The 24,222-nt window shown below is 36.9% G+C and overlaps 1 protein-coding gene and 2 long non-coding RNA genes across 7 annotated transcripts; 1 reads left to right on the forward strand and 2 right to left on the reverse strand.

The window, feature by feature from the left end:
• Positions 1-357: 357 nt before the first annotated feature.
• Positions 358-933, forward strand: LOC124803095. Its single transcript, XR_007017205.1, has 2 exons — positions 358-515; positions 689-933. It is a non-coding gene; the product is annotated as an uncharacterized LOC124803095 (long non-coding RNA).
• Positions 934-2,385: 1,452 nt separating this feature from the next.
• Positions 2,386-8,501, reverse strand: LOC124802724. Of its 5 annotated transcripts, none has more exons than XR_007017142.1 (9): positions 8,441-8,501; positions 5,188-5,654; positions 4,959-5,065; positions 4,779-4,847; positions 4,605-4,675; positions 4,431-4,501; positions 4,257-4,327; positions 3,821-3,993; positions 2,386-3,706 (listed from the first exon to the last, which is right to left on the reverse strand). It is a non-coding gene; the product is annotated as an uncharacterized LOC124802724 (long non-coding RNA). The 5 variants fall into 5 exon arrangements; XR_007017144.1 differs by having other exon boundaries at positions 3,953-3,993; positions 8,393-8,452; XR_007017141.1 differs by having other exon boundaries at positions 8,393-8,452.
• Positions 8,502-14,691: 6,190 nt separating this feature from the next.
• LOC124803233 (zinc finger BED domain-containing protein 4-like) lies at positions 14,692-18,007 on the reverse strand. The gene is made up of 3 exons (XM_047264413.1): positions 17,900-18,007; positions 17,567-17,698; positions 14,692-15,347 (listed from the first exon to the last, which is right to left on the reverse strand). The coding sequence occupies exons 1-3, from the start codon at positions 17,967-17,969 to the stop codon at positions 14,692-14,694; spliced, it is 858 nt and encodes a 285-aa protein (XP_047120369.1). The 5' UTR covers positions 17,970-18,007.
• Positions 18,008-24,222: the final 6,215 nt, after the last annotated feature.

Genomic DNA, 24,222 nt, shown 5'->3' on the forward strand with positions numbered 1-24,222 from the left:
TATTCTAATAAACTAGTGATGGGCTAAACTGCGATTTTCCGATATCAGTGATTTCTGTGACTGCTACTTTTCAGTATCTGTTATTCTTAACTGTGATTTGTCGCAGTTAAGGAATCCAGCTCTTGTATCCCTCCGCACTCTACCACTGCGATTTCTGCTACTTCTGCGACTTCTGCTACTTCAGCGATTTCTGCTACTTCTGCGACTTATCTCCGAATGAAAAAGTTACATGTGTTCACACAGAGAATTGCATCTCAAGAAAACTGACATTAGTAAGTGTGTTTTACAATTGTTCTTCCGTTGGCTTTACTTTTGTATTAAAGAAACAATTGTGAAAATATTAATATGTTAGTAGCCAAACAGTACCGTAATAGTTCGTGTTTAGAAAAAGATCTCTAACGTATTTTTATGTTCACAGGTACCCGAACTACATTTCAGTCACTCAGTAAAGCGATAATTCGAAATATTATCGTCAACAGCCACTGCGTTTTTAGACTGTCTTCGTCAGACGAGAGGTTAGTTTCTAAGATTTCGATGAACTTAATTACTTAAATGAGATCGTTCTGGCAAATGTGAAACGTCCCCCATTGAATGGCTTTTATGACAGCAAATATTAGTAATACTACTCTGTCAATTACATTGCTTGTAATTAGTGACAGCAAAAATGTTTATCCTTTTAATTTTGCAGACGCAGTTCCAACCCCGATTACTGGTTTCTGTACGTATCTATCCACTTCAAGGCTCTTGGGAGAGAATCGTGAATATTCAAGACAGCTCTTAGAGGATTTGCAGTTTAAAAGTGCCATAATTATGAAATAAGTGTGCATAATGAGTGATTGAACTGTGTTTAATTTGAAGTTCTTATGCGATTTTAAAGGAATGATAAATGTTAAATACAGTGAGTGAATAAATAAAATATTTTCCACGTGTTAAGCAGTCCTATACCCAAAAATTTTCCACCATTTAATTACTGGTAAAGACTTGTAGGAGAGAGTGACATGCCGCCGCCCCCCATCCCCCTTTCCACAGAAGCTTGGTGTGACACTGACCTGGAATATAGCCCAAGGTCTAGAGTATGCATTTTGAGCCCATTATGAAAGTGGGAAGTACAGATCTTAAATGAGGAATCATTTAAGTGCAGTACTTGAAGGTAAACCAGGAAAAGTATACTTATGAAGGTGCTTGTAGTGTCAGCAAAAAGTTCTTGTGTGCAGTTGCTATGTAGAACGCCAGGTGTAAAATTTTCCTCCGTAGTTTTGAACACTGTCGGAACAAAAGCGAGGCACTCATATGATTCAATACTATTGTCTTTGTTTCATTACACTTATACAGATGTCAGAGTTCTGCTGTGTTAACATTGCAAATTCCTGTAGGCAGGTGGAGTATTTACGATAATTGTCATATTGGAAGCAGAATCAAACACATTTTTTAGGTTACTTGTCTCTAAATGATATTTTCAGAAGAAATGGGCAATGCTGCTTCTTATTGATAAAATACATTCAGTTACAGCTGTTTGGCCAACCATTACTGGTGCTGAAAGTGCGTGTCGTCATACAGTATGCACACACAGTCCCAAGCTGAGGCATATTACAAGCGTTAAAACCACTGAGGCAGATTTTTTTTAATATGTAAAGTAAGTTGCCAATAGCTTTGAGTATGAGGTTATTGGACTTGTTTTTAAAAATAGTGTAGTTAACATAAAGACCAAGTAATACTTCAGTAATCCTGCCGAGATAAATTTTAAGGGCGAACACCTAGATTGTGATGCCAGTATGAAGTCGCAGTTGCAATTCCTTTTCCAGTGCCTAAGTTTAAAATGTATAGGCCCTATGTAATAAGTGGCTGGATTGGAGCAAGCAAGTTGAACAATTCACAGCAGTTTGGTTTTAAGAAGATGGTGACACTACAGCTACATTTAGGGAATAACATATGCATAAAACAGATTTTTCACATTGAAATGGGACTGTTTACCCATGTCTATTAGAAAGATGAAATGTTAAACTTGCTCTCCAAATTTTAAACTTGTCTGCAGCCCTTGCTCTTAATTTGGTTCAAAGAAAGACACTGGGTGCTGGAAAGGTACATTCTCACCTGGTGAACTTACCTGCAACTGCAGGAACAAACTCCATTAAATTCTGTATATTTTTAGCTTTGTAAGAGACTTAACAGTGCATTAGCAAGTGGTCTCGGGAAATGCTAGTGAGTACAGTGAGCAGTAACCTTGTGACCTTGAGCACATATCTAATGCCATCTGACTGGCTATTGCAAGGGATAAGAGCTATATCCTACCAGGTAAAATGCACACTTATAATTTACTGAACAGGTTCAGGAAATGTCAAATATGTGGTGGCAGCTACTGTATTTCTGTTTAAATTCAAATAGATTTTATTTATCTATGGTTTTACATATGGCATTGTCAGTAAATATTAAATTATATAATGCTGGTGTAAATACAGTTACATTGTTATGTAGACAAGCTGTTTCTTCTACATAATTCAGTTTTTCAAGTTACACAGACTGCAAATATTTAAAAAAGTTACAACTTGTCTTATTAGGACACATTTTTTACTAAAAGATCTGTGTTACAGGAAGCATTTTTCTGTTGGTATTTATCTACAGCATTTTACTGACAAATTCATGAAAATGAGCATTTTCTGAGCTGAGCTGGAAACTTGTACGTCCTGGCATTTGCCCACGGTCTGAAGGAAAACCAGCTCCTCAAAACCCCAGAAGGACGTTATCAACTGTGTACAGTTGTTGTGCTACATATTAAATATTTTATGTTGCAGTCTTGAGGGATCCTCTTCTTCTTCCTCCTCCTCCTCCTCCTCCTCCTCTTCTTCTTCTTCCTCCTCCTCCTCCTCCTCCTCCTCCTCTTCTTCTTCTTCTTGAATCTTGGGTTCGCCTCGTCAGGTTACATGAAACATTTGTACAAGTATGAGCAAAACAAACATGTACACACATTTCACATACCCCACATATTAATCTTGTTATTGAATGAATAATAAAATCTCAACAGTTTTAGTCCTCTCAAAGTGCAGGTGGCTCTTAATTAATGCAATTAAAAAAGTTCTAAATAACAAAGTAAAATTTGCTAGTTGGGATGGTTCATTTTTAGCAGGAGACAGGAACATATATGTACATCTACAATCAACAACAACAAAAAGAAAAAAAAATCACTATTATTGTGCATTTGGAACAAATTTTTCAAACTTGCGTGTGTTCCACCGCTGGTGGTGGCTCTTTCTGGTTTTTGGGTCTTAAATTTGGTTGGTATTCTTTGCTCATTCCAGTTTTGATCCACATGTTGTCACCAAATTCATTATGGAAAAGATAGCACAAAACAGATTATTGTATGTCTACAACATCACACATTACAATCAAGTTTTATTACATATATAGAATTTTTTTCCTTCAGCCTAAGCTCATGGATTATCATTGGATTATCATTGACTGACTGTCCTCACTTGTAATATTCTAGATGGTATTCCTGTTATTTTTCAAGTCGAGGTGCTCAAGAAATTTCTGAAACATAACTTAAAGTAGCAGGTTTTAGTATAAAGAAATAACACTTCCAGGATTTACATTCACTCACCATTTTAATCATTACAAAGCTTTGTGCCTTAATGGCATCAAATCAGTAACTGTGCTGCATCCAAGTCACAGACCTACTGCTCCCAGTATGACCTGTTCCTCTGTCACCTTTCTGTGGACAAACGAATGAACAAGTAGTTGACGATCTATAAGATTTAAATGTAGTAGTGGATGATGATGAAATTCTGGTTAAAAATATGTGGTCTCTCATTAAATTGTTCATTACCGTGCATATATCAACAAAACTAAATCTGTGTTTTTCAACAAACAGAAACTAATATGACAAAGAAAACACAGTCTTGGAAGTGATATCAGTGGTCTGTGTTACCAATCTTTTGATGCTAGAGATGTAACTCACATTTATGCCAAAGTGAAATACTTGCAGTAAGTGAAAGGTGTCTGCAACAAAAGGAAAAAAAATTGAATTTTAGTAAGCCCACAGTGTATGACGAATGACTTGTTTGTGATCCTTTATAGTGTAAGGATTATGCTATTATCTTAGTGCAATACATTATAACACTCAACTTTGCACAGTTACAAAGTGAATCAGAGCCCAAACATTTCATTTCATTCGTGTTCCTAGTTATATCCCATACATCCTAAATAACTTATTCCGGCAAAATTATTCTTAGCATGGAATTATGAAACACCAAAATACTCACATATTTTACATTTTGCTAATCATCATACAGTTGTGTGGTCTTGTTTGCTTGTGTTGAAAGTGCCCAGTTACCTGCATATAATAAAAATACAAATGAGTTCACAATTTTCTACAGGACAACATGTGCTCGGGAAGAGTAAAAGGTTTCCTACACATATTGGACACAAATACTCACATATTTTACATTTTGCTAGGCATCATACAGTTGTGTGGTCTTGCTTGCTTGTGTTGAAAGTGCCCAGTTACCTGCATATAATAATAATACAAATGAGTTCACAATTTTCTACAGGACAACATGTGCTCGAGAAGAGTAAAAGGTTTCCTACACATATTGGACACAAATACTCACATATTTTACATTTTGCTAGGCATCATACAGTTGTGTGGTCTTGCTTGCTTGTGTTGAAAGTGCCCAGTTACCTGCATATAATAAAAATACAAATGAGTTCACAATTTTCTACATGACAACATGTGCTCGAGAAGAGTAAAAGGTTTACTACACTTATTGGACACAAATACTCACATTTTACATTTTGCTAGGCATCATACAGTTGTGTGGTCTTGTTCACTTGTGTTGAAAGTGCCCAGTTACCTGCATGTGATCAAAATACAAATGAATTCACAGTTGTTTTTTTTTCCATGAAAACATATGCATTAGAAGAATAAAATGTTTCATCTACATACTGGACACACACACACTTACATGTTGTAATATTGATAGGCATCATACAGTTGTGTGGTCTTGTTCGCTTGTGTTGAAAGTGCCTAGTTACCTCCATGGAAGCAAACCTCACACGGGTCCAGAATTTTCTGCAAGACAGTGTATGCATGTAAGAAACATATTGAAGATGATAATTATTCTTGTTTATATACAACTATTCTGATTATGATTAGTTTAACAATGTACTGTGTTCTAATGATGTATCACTTACCAGCACTAATCACAGGTACCATTGGCATTCAGAAATATTAGTTTTTCTATATTCGATGGCTTGAGGCGGGTTCTTCTGTCATTTATTAAATGTCCAGTTTTTGAGAAGACCCTCTCACAAGGCACAGAAGTTGCTACAACATTAAACCTCTCTTTCACTACTTTTGCAATGGTTGGGTATATGTATTGGTTTTGTCTTCACCATGCCAGAGGATCCTCATTTCTACTGATGACTGAGCTGTCAATGTACCTTTGAACCTCTACAATAGCACATGACTGTACTGTGCCCTGTGGCTGTGCATGTTTCACTAACTTATCGAATATGCCCCACACAGAGAAGGACTCAGTTGCCAAATTGTTTGGCTCAACAGATTGTGAAGGCTGAATACCTACTGGCCTACATTTTTCCAGTTTCTCGGCAACAATATTAATTAATTGTTTCTTCGTGTTGTCTGCTGCTGCCTGGTTCTGAAATGCCAGCAATTTGAAACGTTATAAAGGCACATTTGCATGCCGAGCGTGAGTTTCCTCGGAAACGCGAAATATTAATTAAATAAATAATCAGTGACAAATAAATAAAGCCTATGGCACACAACTGCAGCGCTGTGTCGCTGATAAAACAAAAGCACAATTACGTTACTCTTACGTTTGATTAAGAAAGGGAGAGCTCTGGTTGAAGTGGTGCGAGAAGCACATATTTTATTTTATTGTCTGGCACACCGCCATATTTCGTGTTATAGAAGAATACTGCGAGTTGCAACCACACTAGGCACTCGATTCTGTAAAGAATTTATATTTATAAAAGTAAGTAGGATTATGAACTGTAGGCTTATTCATTGAATATATCTGATTTAACTAACTGTGTAACTTTTTTATGTTTAGTAGACAATCACCTCTGTACGACGTATTGGCATGGCTGGCAAATTATTGTAATATTGAAATTTAGATTATGAGTCCGCACCTACCGCAGCAGTCTTTGGAAACGATTTAATTACGAAGTCCGATTATTCAGTTTTATTTCACGGTCAACTACGAGTAACATTGCCTTTACGAAAAAGCCATTGTCAAGCGTCTGATACCGAATAATTAAACGTCCACGTTCCAGATAAGCAAATACAATTGCAATCACAATCACCATCATACAGATAGAATAATTAACATATTTAAAATAACATTTTTTATTTATTTTATATTGGCGACTGCGTGTCGGACTTGTTATTTTGTCATTTGTTACATTGTTCTCTTTGTTTCATGTAAAAAATCAACTTTCTGGACCTGGACGTCAATGTATGAGAGATAACAAAATCTGAAGATATTTTCCAATTCTGAAATTTTGCGGGAAGACGCAATGAAACTTCCAACGAAATAAGGTAAGACGCAGCATCTTTGCATTGGTAGGCTTGACCAGACGTATAATTCAGTGTATTAGCTTTTCAGTAAATTCTGTAGTGTTTCTTTTCTGCATAACAGTTTCAGTGATAAATTTCATTCTCAGTACTTTTCCCTAAACAATAACGTATGCAACAATACCAATACACGAGTGTACAATATGGCCGACTTCTGTACGATATCATGTAACATGGCCAGCAGCCATTACCAATAATCTCAAATTCAGTTTATATTTTTAAATTAACAGACAGCCATTGTTGCTACGAGCGATTCATGCTCAACTACATTTTATTTTAAAATCAGTGTCAAAAATTTTCTTGAAACATATATCACGTGTGGCATGGTAATAACTAGAAAACAATACGCAAAAATGGAACAGCAAGGACATACTATTCAGACGCAATCCGACTCGGACGTGAGACAAGTGTTAGAAAATGACTTTACGACAGCAACCGGTAGTGACGATTCATCAAACATTGACGCAAGTGTTGACGAAAATTTTGACGATAGGCCGTCCACTACAAAAATTTCAAAATCTCAATCAGAGCCCATGTTAATGCATGACGTCACGTCTAATGACGCGGCAGGGGCAGAGATCTTGCAAACGGTAAACATTGCCGACATGTTACAAATGCTAATGAAACAAAACGCCGAAAACATGGCAACCTTAAAGGCACAATTAGAGACACAAAATGAACAGTTAAAAACACAAAATGACGAAATCAAATCTGATCTCATAGCAGTCAAGATAGGTAATGACACTTTATGTAAGCGTGTGGAACTTATAGACGCCACACTGACCAAACAGATGACCGAACTCAGTACTAAATTTTCCCAGCTCAATACGAGACAAGAAAAGACTACAACTGACGTAGCACTTTTACAGACACAAGTAAAAAACCTTAATGTCACGTGTGAAGTTCTTACTGAACAAATTCAAACATATCCTTCAGTACATGACAATCTTGAAAAACGAATTACTGACGTACAGAATAAATTTGACAATGTTGAACAACACCTGACTGACATCTTACAATCAGATGCCACAGCTCATTTTCAAAATATTAATAAAGAATTTCATGATTGGGTTGAGAACAAAGACAAACATTTTGATAGATGCTTACGTGAAAATTTACCAACAATTGTGCACGACTCCGTAGCGCAATACATTACTAATAACAAACAGCTGATCAGTGACGCAGTACAATCCGTCACTGCACCCATGAGACAATTCACCGATCAACTACAGTCTGAATGTAACGAAAATATCAGTCAAAATGTACAGTTCAGAAACCAATATACATTCGAGTATGATACACACATTCCGCACACGACAAATACACAAGAACAAAACACACCACGACTACAACACATACCACGATGTGGAAACACAAACACAAGCTATTATCATGGTAAACCACAGCAACATTATCGTAATTACTCGCCAGCTGAACATACCAGTAATTACAGTGGAATAAATCCATATCACAATGCGAAGGAAGATGAAAGCTTAATGAAACACAGGCAATTTCAGATTTTTATCCCAGAAAAACGAACCATTCATCCGGTGATTTTTCTTAAATCTTTTAGTAACGCATTTCCACGCACTTGGAGTGACCGGAAAAAGATTTCATATATTGTCGGTTACATCCAAGGCGATGCAGCTGTCTGGGCATACAGTCAAGCTGACGTATGTACCACGTACAGTGAGTTTGAGCGTGCTTTTCTGAACAAATTCTGGTCGCAATCCGTCCAGGAGCGACTCAGAAGACAAATTTTAGAACCTGAAACTTTTAACAGTAAAAATGGTAACTTACGCAGATATTTTGAAAAATACTTGAACATGGGACATTTTTTAGACGAACCAGTCGCAACGCGTGATATACTCCGAGCGTTGAAGGCCAAATTGCCTTTCAACATTAAGGAAAAACTTCTACATATCCCGGATGACGATTCAGATTATTTTTTAACAGCTTTAGATTCGGTTGACATGTTACTTGAAGATCAGCGCTTCGCACGGCAAAACAGCAGCCACAATGTTTACACTAGTGGTATGCAAAACATGCAGGCTTGCCAACACAATTCTGGCGCGCCCACAGTTGGATACGCGGTACAACAAAAACAGCAAACTCACATGCCGTCTCAGTACGGAAATCAAAATCAACACGCGTATTCCAATACAAACAATAGTTACAACAGTAATAACATTTCATGCGGCAATCCATACAAAAGGCACCGCGGTAATAACTACCTTGTGACAAATTGCATATTAGGAATAGATATTATGAGCGAGAAGGACTGCATTATAGACTTCTCCAAAGGTAAATGTATTTTAAATGATAAAGGCAGTGTAATTATTATTGATTTGGACAGGAGAACTCTAAAGCATGACAAACACTGTACAGGGTACAAGGTTCAGTTAGTACTTGACAATGACATTCAAGACATGCAAACACACTCATCTGACACAGAGCTAATGGACTTGAAAACATTGCTTGATCATAAGATAAGTGAAGCTACAGCTCTCAGTGTACATGAACGTATAAAACTACAGGAAGTGTTATCCAAATATTTACAAGTTTTTACCAAACGATTAGGTGTTATCAACACCTATGTGTACAAGATTGAAGTTAAGCCTCACAAGATCTTCTACCATAAGACATATAAAGTACCGTTATCTCAACAACCTGCTGTGTGGCAAGAATTAAAACAAATGTTAGACTGGAAGGTCATTGAACCATCCACCTCACCTTATTGTAGTCCTCTACTTGTTGTCAAAAAATCAAATGGAAGCATTAGCTTAGTGTTAGACGCACGAGCTATTAATGAAATAATTTTACCGGTTCACACAAAACCTGAAAATTTAGAAGAGCAATTACAGAAATTTCTAGATGCAAAATATTTTTCCACAATAGATCTCGCTAATTCGTTTTGGCAGGTGGGTATCACTCCTGATTCTCGGAAATATACTGCATTTATGTTCGGGGGGCGAACCTATCAGTTTTGTGTTCTACCCTGCGGACTGAATGTCAGCTCTGGGGTATTCATTACAGCCCTGGATACCGTGCTTGGCGACGATTTAGTTGAGACAGTCACACACTATGTAGATGATATACTGATAGCTACACAATCTTGGAATGAACACGTTGACACTCTTCAAAGAATTTTAGAAAAATTTGCACAAGCTGGAGTCACAGCCAACCTAAGAAAATCAAAATTTGGTTGCAGTGAGATAAAGTATTTAGGACATATCATTAATTCACAGGGCATACGTCCGGATCCCAGTAAATTAGATGCTATCAGAAACTTTCCTAGCCCTCGAACTAAAAAGCAGTTAAAATCATTCCTTGGGCTATGTTCATTTTTCAGACGTTTTTTGCCACAACCACTTTTGAACAGTAAACATCTGCTAAATCTACTCAGAAAGAATCAAGTTTGGATCTGGTCGGAACAGTGCCAGAATGACTTTAATACAATTAAACATGCTTTAGTGAATGCTAACATATTGAGCCATCCAGATTTCAATTTAGATTTTTATATGACTTGTGACGCTTCACGTACTGGCTTGGGCTGTTGCTTATTTCAAGTTGTAAAGAATAAAGAGGAGGAACAGATAAGAATTATTGGGTTTGCGAGTCGCACTCTAACTGAATGTGAGCGTACATACTCCACTACTGAGTTAGAAACACTTTCCATAGTATGGGCATTCAAGAAATTCAATTATTATTTATTTGGAAAACATACGGTAATTTACACCGATCACCAGGCCCTGACATTTTTGTTAACTTGTAAACTTGTACATCCTAGACCATCACGATGGGCAGTTACACTTCAGAACTACTCTTTTGAAATTAAGTACATAAGAGGTAAGGACAACACCATTGCAGACACTTTGTCTAGACTTCCACAAGGTATGAATGATACCAACAGTGACTTAGAAAATATAAATGACTACAGGATTCTCTTAATGCAAGACAAGCAGTATCACCAATATTATATTGATAGGTGCAGAAACATGGCTGAATTACAAAAATCTGATCCTCACTGGTATAAGATAATAACATTACTGGTAGGAAAACACAATCATCCTTTGACTAAGTATTACAAGTTACACAATGATGTGTTATTTTACCGCCGACATCCAAAATCCGCCACTGCAAATGCTATAATACGAAGATTCTCAAGTGATTACCTGACGCACGTGGGAAAACCTAAAGCAATTCTATCAGATAATGCAGCATACTACTCTGGGTACAAATGGAGAAATTTCTTGAAGGACAATAACATTAAAAGTATATTTATTTCGAGGTTTAGTCCACAATGTAACGCGACTGAGAGACTTTTCCGAGAATTAAATCGATTCATGAGGACCTATATTTCATCAAAACATACTAATTGGGTGTCCTACCTAAGTCTTTTCGAAGACGTACACAATAACTTAAATATTTACGATACGAATTACACACCTAACGAGATCATGTTCAATTGCAAACAGAACGATCAGTGGATAGAACCATTACCTAAGTTGTCAGACAAGGAAATCACACCTGAACAGAAAATAAAAGAAGTATTGACTACATTGACACATCACGCACAAATACGAAACAAACATCACAGAAACATAATAAAAAGAAAACAAAAATTCGAGGTAGGAATGCTTGTACTACTTCGTACTCATCATAAATCTGTAGCACTCAAACGACGCAACGCTAAGTGGCGTCTGCTATATGAAGGACCTTATATAATTGTTAACATACCGCATCCTGGTGCGTATCTGTTACAACATCCTAGAACTAACAAAATTATTGGGCTATACGCACACCGAGATCTTAGAGCATTTCATGCTGAATAATGTCAAAGTCATACCCATCAAAATATTGCTAAGCAACTCGAAAAACTCTGTTGTTACAACACAGATAATAAGTAGTATAGAAATTTTCATTTCAGCGGTTCCAGTGACGCAGTTGAAGACAGAAGAACTCTTCTTTCAGCGCGCGCCTCCACCTGAAAGACGGAATATTGAAGAAAAATTTATGATTACGTAGCAGTGGATGACATATTAATTTTTCACGGAACATTTGTTACTGAAGGTACCACTGACTTGGTGTGACACCTGACGAACTGACAGACGTCATCTGTGAAGCGATCTTTTACTTTGAGAAATAGATTAGACGCACATCTCTCAACACGAAAAGCATCTATCAGTAGTCAAGGCCACACAGACACTCTACACACACGCACAAAACGCGAGGAATCGAACATTTTCTCTCTCTTACTATTTTGAATATTTATTGAGTAGTGAAAACGCCTGGTCTTGCCTACTGATGTAATGAATGTTGTGTCTAACCTATCTTAATTTCAGATGACATCACAAAAAAACATCGATAATATCCCAGCAAAACCGCTAAAGAGGATGTAAATATCTGCAATTCATGTAATCAAATGTGACACAATGTAATAACCTATAGCGATGTAATGATGATGTAAACATGTTTATGTGCAACTATATTATGTTTATGCTAAGAAAATATGTGACGTGTGTATGTATAATTACTTATTTTTTTAACTGATGTATCATGTAACTGTTACTATGTAAAAATTTGAACAAAACGAGTGCCAAAAAGACATTGCATAGTGAACCTCTGTTCACGGACATTAACGAACATTACTAACTCTGCAACTACGCAGAAACCTATGTGAAGGAAACGGTTAATGCCATTCATTATGCATCGTACCTATGTAAACCCGATGAACGATTTCTTTGATTAATAACTACGAACATTTAGGTGAGCTATATTCAGCAAAAAACTGAAAATGTGAAGTGCATAATTCGTGCATCGTCTAGTGATATTACTACAGTACCCAACTTCAAGATGTTAACTGGATTAAATGGACACAAAGTGCCTGTCCAGAAAACAACACGACGGGTGGAAGAATTTTGGTTGGAACTTCAGGGAATGAAATGTTCTCGAAATGTGACGGACACTCTTACCTGGACTGTCCAAGGATCGACGCCAGCTATGTGCCGTCCGAGGTTCTGCAACCAAGCTTCCACGGAATGTAAAAAACGAACTGCACGTGGACCAATTACTCGACGGGTCACGTCTGATCTGTAATAAGCAATGCTTTTAGTCACAACGAACTGCATCACTACGACTATAATGGAAATGAGAAATGGACACGCTTATGTATTAATCACGTTGTTATACAACGATGTTACTGTGATCAAAAAACTTTACCACGACGATACTAACCTGTAAAAAATTATTGTGCAGCGGATGAATATGAACTGTAATAACGACACGATGTGTATAGGTCAACGCACCTGAAAAATACGGACATTTTTCTTTGAAGTATTTCAAAACAATACTATGTAACTAAGAACATTCAACAATCTAAGTTGTATTGTGTTATAACAAATATTGTAAATTTAAAACTAAGTTACCTGTCGTAGAATGTAGTCTTCATATGTAATCTTGGTTGAATATTTTCTTTGTGCAACGACTGAAAAACGCGCGCACACGAACAATATGATCTGCAATACTGTGCCGCGTGATCTAACTGTTCGATATAACGGCAGTGCCGCAGTTACACAGACGCTTCTGCGCATGCGCGCACTCTATCTGCCAACATTAGAACTTTTACGGCGCACCCGCGTCATTCAAATTTTGTATATAATGTGTAATGTAAGTCATGTAAATAGTTGTAGATAACTTAGATTTTCTTGTGCCTTTAGGTGAATTGCTCGCCTGCAGGTGTGTCCTTTCGCCTCGCAATTCAGGGGGCAATATAAAGGCACATTTGCATGCCGAGCGTGAGTTTCCTCGGAAACGCGAAATATTAATTAAATAAATAATCAGTGACAAATAAATAAAGCCTATGGCACACAACTGCAGCGCTGTGTCGCTGATAAAACAAAAGCACAATTACGTTACTCTTATGTTTGATTAAGAAAGGGAGAGCTCTGGTTGAAGTGATGCGAGAAGCACGTATTTTATTTTATTGTCTGGCACACCGTCATATTTCATGTTATAGAAGAATACTGCAAGTTGCAACCACACTAGGCACTCGATTCTGTAAAGAATTTATATTTATAAAAGTAAGTAGGATTATGAACTGTAGGCTTATTCATTGAATATATCTGATTTAACTAACTGTGTAACTTTTTTATGTTTAGTAGACAATCACCTCTGTACGACGTATTGGCATGGCTGGCAAATTATTGTAATATTGAGATTTAGATTATGAGTCCGCACCTACTGCAGCAGTCTTTGGAAACGATTTAATTACGAAGTCCGATTATTCAGTTTTATTTCACGGTCAACTACGAGTAACATTGCCTTTACGAAAAAGCCATTGTCAAGCGTCTGATACCGAATAATTAAACGTCCACGTTCCAGATAAGCAAATACAATTGCAATCACAATCACCATCATACAGATAGAATAATTAACATATTTAAAATAACATTTTTTATTTATTTTATAACGTGGATCCAGCAGAGTAGCAAGGGCAATGGACTTGCTCTGCTCAAGATTCGAAAACCGGTTTGTAAGCCCTTCTTTTAGTGCCAAAACAACTTTCCTTGAAACTTCATGTAACTGCATTTTGGCTATTTCGTCACATACTGCCAGAAGTCCACGTGTCAGGACTATAACCTGAAAATTGAGACAAATATGCTAACAACTACACAACATATAAGGAAAGTATACAATAAAATGACATTGAACTTACATGAGCCAAATAAAGTAAATTATTAACTTACCAAGCTGCCAGTTGGGTAATCCTCTGCACTGAGCTGCCTCGAAACCTTCTCAAACGGTTTCAAAATTGAACAGAGTTCGGAGCAGATTTCCCACTCATCATTTGACAGTGACGGAAGATCTGTGGGCCTGTTACAAATTTTCACTGCCTCTGACAATTCGACAATACGTTCCAACATGAACAGGGTTGAATTCCACCTTATGGGCAAGTCCTGGATCAATTTCTTGATGTTTACTTTGCCACTGTTCTGTTGGCATGTTAAGAGCCGCTCTGTTGCACTGCTGCTCCTTTTAAAAAAACCTACAATTGTCTTGACTTTCTGGTGAACTTCCTGAACATTTTTAAGTGCATCCTACACAACTAAATTAAGAGTATGAGCATAACAACCAAAATGTTTCCACTTGAGAATGGTGGAAATAGCATTTTTTATATTTGGTGCATTGTCCGTGACTACCATTAAAATTTTGCCACCAAGACTAAATTTGTCCGTAATTTTAATCAAAGCTGTGGACAAATTTGAGCTGGTATGGGCACCACTGAAATGACTGCATTCCAGCAGTACAGACTGTAATCTGAATTGTTCATGTATGAAATGTCCAGTTACAGCCATGTAACTTTCATTAGAAGCTGATGTCCAGCAATCTGTTGTTAGACAGATTGTCTTTATGCCTTGCAGCTTTTGTTGTACTTTCTCATTTGCTTCTGCATATGCTGCTGGCAACATTACATTTGTTACAGTCCTTCTACTCGGTATTTCATAAGCAGGATTCAGTGCATGTACAAAACTACGAAATCCTGAGTCATTTACAATAGAGAAAGGTTGATAGTCTTTTGTGAACAGACCCATTAATTTGCTATCCACCTTCTTCTTTTGAATCAGTCCCATCTTTTTGGGAACGTATTCTGTGATGGCTGTCTGATGCTGTGATGTGGAGGGAACTGCTTCCCCCTGTGTGCTGCTGGCTGTGGTGCCTTCTTCTGGCAACTCCACTGCAAGAGAGGCTTCACCTATAAAACAATAAGCTGAACATCAGCATACAGATTGTGTCAGCAACAGAGGCAGGATATACATTTAGAGTACAATTTACTTTCCAAGTACTGTATGCTGATGACATGACACTCTTCACTGATGGAGAAAATCAGAAATATATTTTAGAATACTACAAAGTTGTAAGTGAAATGAACAGTGACTGGTGCAGGGCCAATCAATTAACAATACATAAAATAAAAATGGAGGTAGTTTACTTCACCCTAAAGACATTTAAACAAGACACAAAATGTGTTAAATTACTGGAATTGCATTTACATCAAAAACTCGCATGAGATAAGCACATAAATCATCTGTGTGGCAAACTTGCTAGTACTCTCTTCCTACTACACAACGTGAGATGCATTATTAGTAAACATTTATTAATTTCTGCATATTTTTCTTTCTTCCATTCACGATTGCAGTATGGAATACTGTTTTGGGGTAACTCAGTGAATTCAAGTACCATCTTGAAGTGGTAGAAGAGAGCAGATGTATATTGCATCCACCACCAAGACAAAGCTGCAAAAAAACGCTTTAAAGAATTCAAGATAATGACTCTGCCCCGTATGTGTACTTACATTAAGAATTTTAATTTAAGATCACAACTCCATGCCCATAACATCCAAAATAACAGTAATCTAGATCTTCATACTCAAGACTGACATTAAATCATAAGAACAGAAAGCAATCTATTAATGAATAGTTTGAAGCATCCCATAGAATTGTGGTTCGAATGTATGCTATACTTCTCAACTGATGAGTTTCTAAACAGTGATAGATAGGAAATATGCACTAGCAGTAACCAGGTGGTAACTACATAATGAAGTATGACTATAGGTGTGCGACAGTAATGTGTAAGCATTCACACTTTTTTTCTACAGGGAAATAAGATAACACATAATTATGTAGATACTTTTGTATATTATGTGATAAATGTAATTAACTATTACTACTGCTGTTATGTTAACACTGTGCAGTACCACTGTAATTATGATTATTTTATTATTACCATTATTTTAGCATATGTATATACTTGCACATAAATACTTGCATAATTATATTTTGCTTTTATGTATTCAATTATTGACGACGCCAATTGTATGGATAACATACTGATAGGCAAATAAAGATTCTGTTCTGTTCTATTAATTATACGTGCAATGTAAACCTTTCCTCGCGCCACTTCAAGTTTGAAATCTTATACAACAGTAATTAAGAGCCACGTAAATACAATACACCATTCAGATTTTAAATTACATCACACTTCACTCTATGTTAATTTGGTACAATCAAAATCAAATCGCAGCCTTGAGTTACACTATACACCAACAAAAAAAGTGGAAACTTATTTCTAATTAATGTCTGACGTAGAACATAAATTTCAGGGAAGTGAACATCCACGTTCTAGTTTAAATAGAGCGGGCTCGCGGGTTGCTTTGCAGCCTGTTACACTACGCTATATATTTTCAACACGAATTTTATACTTAAAGAAGCTGAAATCTTCACTATAATTCGGACAGTTAATGACATTTAACTATTCTAGGAGCAACTGCGCAATTTCCACAGGAAATGGTCGTGTTGGATGAAATTATAAGTGTTTCCCTGTGTAAATGTTGTGCGCGCATGTTGGTAACGGCTGCGTCGGGCGTTTATGTCGAATTCTTATTGGCATTGCCAACAGCACAACACAATGGCGTCCGCCCCGGTAGCTGAGTGGTCAGCGTGACAGACTGTCAATCCTAAGGGCCCGGGTTCGATTCCCGGCTGGGTCGGAAATTTTCTCCGCTCAGGGACTGGGTGTTGTGTTGTCCTAATCCTCATCGACGCGCAGGTCGCCGAAGTGGCGTCAAATCGAAAGACCTGCACCAGGCGAACGGTCTACCCGACGGGAGGCCCTAGCCACACGACATTTCCATTTAACACAATGGCGCACATTTCAAGTGCCACGGACGGCGAGAATATCTCGTTCAAATTTCAGTTAAGCTCGATGGGGATTATTACATTTACAAACGCATATACCATAGGTAGAAAATTGAAAGTACAATCCTAGCCCCAAGAGTAAATTTTCTAAATGATCTACTTAAAATATCACACAGCCTAGCATGTTGTTTTCTTGGTATTAACAGCGCTGTTTTAAAAAGAGTGCAGACAAAAAACAATTAATCATCCCATAAAACAATCAGTTGTTGCAACGTACCTGGCTCTGGCAACACAGGGTCGACGGATCTTGAAGAATTTGTCGCAAAGTTCACCATTACATGCGACCTTTCGATATGTTTCTTCAAGTTCGTCGTGCTGGTTTTGTACGACAACTTTTTGCCGCATAAACCACTGTTAAAAGAAAAGAAAAAATTCCTTGACGTCTATATTTATGTGCTGCTCCATGACTCTGCTGTCAATATCTTTATTCTTGGCTTGTGTGTAACTTCTGTGTATTTTCTTACAGTAAATGTGTTTTTTTTCGTATCCAGGGTGTAATTACAAAGTTAATAAAATGTTTTCTTGCCTTTAAATAATATTTTTCAACAACCACATTTCGCAAACTCTTCATCCAGAACAGTGAAATGATTCCACAATTCGCTCCTCCGTGATCGCTTCATCTTGGCAGAAACAAGAAGTAAACCCTTGAACGACCAGAGACGAAATGGAAGAAAATCAGGAAATACTGTCCCCACTCTGGGAATTTTCAACTAGTTGGGAAAATCCCAGTAACGTAGACCTAACTAATGGGATCGAATCAGCCGCCTATAACATAGGCCGTGGTTCAATTCTTCGACCATACATCGATCTCATCTCATGTCCTTATAACGAAGTACGAAAGTCGATCAACAGATGGCACTCGACAAAGAATGTTAACTGCGCTTTTTAGTTGCTACTTGCGACTCTTAGTTGCGACTTGTCACTGAAATCGCAGAAAGCAGTGCTAAATTCGACCAATAGATGGCTCACGTCTTTGAATGTGAAATACTACTTGCGACTGCTAACTGTGACTGAAATCGCAGTTAGATTCTGTAAAGCTGCTACTGTGATATCTGACTTCTCAGTCACTGCGATTTCTAACAGATACGCGATTTCCTGCCCACCACTATAATAAACTATACTGTGTCTGTTCGTTCATCCGTGGCAAAATATGCTTACGACATGTCTTCCAGTTATATTTGCCAAATTTTACGTGCTTTCCCTAGTTGATTAATGATGTGCCATAGTAACAGAGTACTCCAGAAAATTGCACATAGAATCGAAAAACGCGTTAATTGGTTTGTTGCAACATATTCACCAAAGTCTGATTAAAAAACGAAAGTTGTCACAGACTCAAAGAGTTCTTTCTCTATATTTGCTGCTGAATATATGAAATGACTCGTGTCAGCACATCATTTAGAACATTCATTCCCACGCCGTATCCGCAATTTCAGAATTGAACGTGGATGTTCAGACGACTATTTTAAAAAAGACTAATTAAAAAGAAATGTAAATAAATTATGAAACAATTACCGGTACTCTCATGTGAATGCTATTTTTCTGAAAATGTATGTATTGTTCTACTGTTTTCATTAAGAGAAGTGTACAGTCTCCAGCCACACGCAATCATGGCTCCATACATACAGAACTGTACCAATAGTGTGCAATAATGTGTTAATAAAAAGTGAAAATAATATATGGCTACCTGAGTGGTAGTAGGAGATTAAACATAATTCATAAACTAAATATTGAGGTAACTGTGTGATTTGGTTGGCATAATATATGCAGCTTCTGAACCTTTTTTACCCTGAGGGGCAGGGTGGATTTTGTAAACAGCAACAATTTGTATTGTTTAAAAAAAGTACATCACTGAATTTCTTTTTGTGTACTGTATCATTTATAAATTGCTCATCTCTATTTGGAATGTATCCTCATATACTAATACTGAATGGAAAGTAGTTAGCTTATTTGGAAAATAGCTTGGTAGCCCATACAAGTATATTTCATTTGTTTGCATCCAGATCTGATATTGGAGACTCTTTTAATAGAGTGACAACATTGTTTTAGTATTGTTTTTTCTGTGCACCCCCACAGAATTTAGTACATGTTGTTCATTGCCGTTCCCTCAGTCTTAGAAAGATTATTTGCAGTCGTTTTATCCACACTTGTGACGGAGTATTTTGTGCTAGGACACTGAGGGCCTTTATTCTTCGATGGCATAAAACCATAGTCAACTTCGTGGCATGAACGCAAAAGTCGCAGAACTTGGTCTCCTCTACAAATGTAGTAGAATATCAAATGTTCAATTCAGTCTGGTGTCAATCATTCTCTGTTTTATTTATTGTGATTAAAATTATGTTTTATAACTGTTAGCATGAGACACTGGCAAGCACTGTACAGAGATTAAGGGTAACAGTAAACAGCGGGTGCACAGAATACTCTTTATCCTAAGCCTTTGACCATGACCATATTTGCATGTTCATGGAGATGAGGGAACCAAAAGCCTGTATGGACAAAGCTCCTAGCTACACTTTTACAGAATGGCATGGAGGAAGGGATGCAGATCAAGACAGCAATGGCCAGGGCAGGGGAGGACAGACTTTCGTGGGGCTGGGCTTCTCTGCTGTTTTTCCAAAGGAGTTTTCATTATTTTTCAGGCATCAGTTTCCTTTTGAAGTACTAACCGTTGCTACAATTTGAAGCAAATAATTTTGTCATCTTAGATACTGATATAGTAATATTCAGCTCCTTTTTTACATTAATGATTGTTTTCCTTAATCCATCATTTATGAAGATTGGCAATTTTTTGGTGATTGTGGAAATACCTCTTGAAACTGTGATGAAAACTCATCTATGCATGTTTAATATTAAACTGTCAGTACTATATATACAGGAGACTGTCATAAGCTAGAGTTTATGGTTGCAGATTTTTCACTGTACCTCTCTAACTGGTTCTAAACTGCAAAAACACTGAACAACTAAGGTCTTTCTTAGCACTTTCAGTTAAATAACATACATTAAAAACTCCCCACAACATTATTTCTCTTTTAGTACTAGGTGCAGCAGGTATGTTTCTTAACCATACATGTACTGTACAGATATATGTGTGATTCATAAACTGCCAGCTCTTACCAGCTACCATCGATTTTCATCTGTGTACAGGCCTAAAATTGCCAGAGTGCCATCATTTGTTAATTTTTTTTTACATCTATACATGTTTGCACAGAATAATTGCACATCCAGGCTACAATAATGGGCTACATGATTGTGTCCATGTAGCATCCCATAGTGTATTATGAGAAGCACAGCAAATGACCGTTGTCTGCACACTCCATTGTGTTGCTGAAGTACCCAATGAATAGGTTTGTGTTGTGCTTTTTGGCAAGGGGATGGCCCAGCTCTATTACTGGACACATTTTTAAATGAGATTTTCCATTATAACTTCAATAAGAAATACTTTTTTATTTCTTGAACACACTGTCTGCCATGTGGCTGCAGGCAGCCACAGTAGAACTAGATGCCTGACACTACGTAGCCACTTGAGGCCACAGCAGAGCCTAGCACCTAGCACCGTGTGCCTGGCAGTGAAATATCCATCGGTAAGTGTGTGCCAGTCTGTGTGTTAAACTTCAGTGTTTTAACCATTTGCAATTGTGTTACATTGTTTAAAAAATGTAATATATCTTCAGTTTGTGAAATTTTGTACAGTAATTACCTAGTCACTACAGAGAGATAAGTGATAAACTTTAACTCGGGTTGAATGGGAGCATGTTCCATTACAGTCAGGTACGCAAACCACTTGTTCCATTGCACATTGTGTGTAGTGGAGGCTTATTAAATCTATGGAGTGCTTGTAATAGTGCTAGAGCAACATTTATATCATCTCTCAGACCAATAACCCACCATAGTACTTCCTGAGGGTGAAATGCAACATTTACAGTGAGAATTCTGTTAACACCGTCTTGTGTTAAAGAATTTCCATTTTGGTTCTTTCAGGTAATGAGGTACGAAGCCCACTTATATGGATTTTTGTTTACTTTGTGTTCTGGCTTCAATAGTGAAAGCAAATATTATTTAAATAATATGAAGTACCACAATCAAAACATTGCAGACATTTTTTTTATAACCCTTGCCACATTGGTGCCAATGTTACACAGGAAAACAATGGTGGCCAATCATGAAACTGAAGTGCTTGTGGTATCTACAATTTGAAATGTAATATATCTCATAACATACAAGACAGATCACGATTTGTTGTAAAAAAAATGGCAAATTGGATATAAAAGATCGTGAACTACAAAAGTAAAATAGATGAATTTTAGAACCATTATTTCTTAAGTTGTAACAGTGATACTCAGGACAGTTTATTTACAACTTGAAACATACCTATCATAGATTTACAACAAACTCACAACCATGAATTATTTGATAGAATGGTAGCAAGTTTTGCCGGGCTAACAACATTTCTAATAACATTCAGAATTAGTAGCCTTAAGTTATTGTCCCCAAAAAACACCATACTGAATTACTGTCTACCTGGTGCCCATATGGTGGTACCAAAGAAGAATGGTAAGGTGAGCAAGAGTCTCCAGAAATACAAAAGGAAAGGGCAAATGACAATCAGGAGGACAATACCAGGTGTAGAAATTTCCCTGTAGTAGGCTCTGTATATGCCATTTTTAAAGTTCTAATCCTCTTGTGAAGTAAATAAACCTAAAAACTGTAAGTTTGTTAGGTTTGTTACATTTTTCAGGCACCATAATCAAACTACTTTACTTTCATATCTGTGGATTCTAGTGGGTAATTGCAAATGATTAAGAAAATTTCATAATTGATACCACATTGTTTTATTATCTGTAATAGGAAATACATGGAGTTTAGTTTTCACTCAAAAAGGATAATTACACAATGACATTTCTTCATATGTCCAATTCACATACATAGTCCATATGTGCTTACATAAATGCAAAACATAAAATACATTGACATGTACAATAGTATAAACATTTTAAAAACACTGTAACAACTAGTCATTTTGAACAACAGATTGTGTGTAAGCTTAAAGGAACAATGCACACATAAGAGTATGCACTAAAAAATATGATTTGAAAATTGCTATTCCCTCTAATGTCATGTTTAGCTCATATGATTCATTGCCAAAGGAAATGATAATTACATAATTGAATTTATTCATTCCAACATGTGTATTTTGACTACACAACAAATTATGAGCAATGTACATAAGTTTTTTTGAGTTGATACTGTTTTATAAATGAAAAGCCTTTTCTCAAATATTGCTTTACCACACAGATTAAACAACTTACACCCATGTGCTCAGAGCTTATTTGTTGTAAGGAAATCAGTGAGTGACCAGGATGCAATACAGAAACACACTTGCTGCAAATAAAACTTAACTAAAGTTTGTTCGTTAACACTTTCGGGGTTTGTGCACTTTAGTGTTGCTGGAACAGACCAGATCGGATGAACATAATGTTTTACCCAACAGATAGTACAATTTATAGCCATATGTGTCGAGCTCTGTTTGATTTGAAGAAAACTATTATTGACCAAGATGCATTAAGGAATCAAATTAATGGGTGGGAAAAGGAATCTAAGGCTGAGAGATTTTTTTCAGACCGTTTACAGATGACAATGAAAAAGTGCAGCCATTGCTTTTTTGTTACCAGCACAAGTGGCAAAGGGAACTTTTGAAAAGGTATGGTAGGGTTTAGGGTATGTTTGCTTAATGCAACATACAAGACAACGAAGTATGACATTCCATTATTTTTCTTGGTAGTGAGAGCTAATGTATGCTATTTAGTAGTTGGGATATTCTTCATTCAAGTAGAAAACACTGCATCAATTAAAGAGGCTCTAGAAATTTTCAAGGCACGGAACCCAGATTGGAATCCAGTTTCATGGGTTACAGATTTCTCTGAGCCTGAGATATGGGCAATTAAAGGAACATTTCCAATGTCAAGGGTTTATCTTTGTTTATTTCATCGAAAGCAAGCCTGGCAATGGTGGCTTAGCAAAAAGAACAATTTAGACGTACCGGGAGATAGTGAGCAAATTCTGAAGCTGTGGGAAGAAATTGTGCTCAACTTCATCAGAGGAACAATATGAAAGGCAGTTAGCTAGGCTGGTTATAAACCTGACCTACAGCACTATAAACATTAACAGACTTTGAGAATGTGTGCACTAGCTACATCTTATCCTGAGGATGATGTAATAGCATCATGATTTTTAAAAAATCTGAAGTTTGCCTTTCTGTCTTACTTGAACACCAAGGCCACTTCTGCAGAAACCTGTAACAATATAAAATTGTCAAATCATGTACAGTGAAGTGGTAAAATAACATGCTCCTAGAAATATAATTCAGAATCAGTTACTATACTCACTTCTGTCTCCATGTGGTAATTTGTTCACTGTACAGAAAACCTGGAAAATTCAGCCATTTGTCTGAAACTGTAGCTGAGCACTCACTCATTTGTGTTCATTATATTTTCCCTTGGACTGATACGGTCTTGACTAAGTGCAGAAAGCAAAATTAATTGAAAGAAATTGCCTTGTAATAAGAATTCATGTAAATAAATGTTATCACATTACACACCTTGATGATACACAACCAGGTAATGTGCCACAGCAACCTTATTTTTAACGGTAGGGACTACCACACCTGGGTAAGCATTGTGTGTCAATTACACTTTCCACGAGAGGGGGTGGTTCAGAGGAATGATCACAACATTGCCTCTCGCTGCTGGGAGAAGACAACTGTGTCACCTGAATGGGAATACAATGATTAACTTTAAAATAACTTGGCCTGCAAGTGATTTCAATCAAAAATCAATGCAGATACTGACATACCTTGATGTTGCCAAGGTGATCTGCAAC

The sequence above is a fragment of the Schistocerca piceifrons genome, chromosome 6, assembly GCF_021461385.2.
Source record: "Schistocerca piceifrons isolate TAMUIC-IGC-003096 chromosome 6, iqSchPice1.1, whole genome shotgun sequence".
Classification (NCBI taxonomy): domain Eukaryota; kingdom Metazoa; phylum Arthropoda; class Insecta; order Orthoptera; family Acrididae; genus Schistocerca; species Schistocerca piceifrons.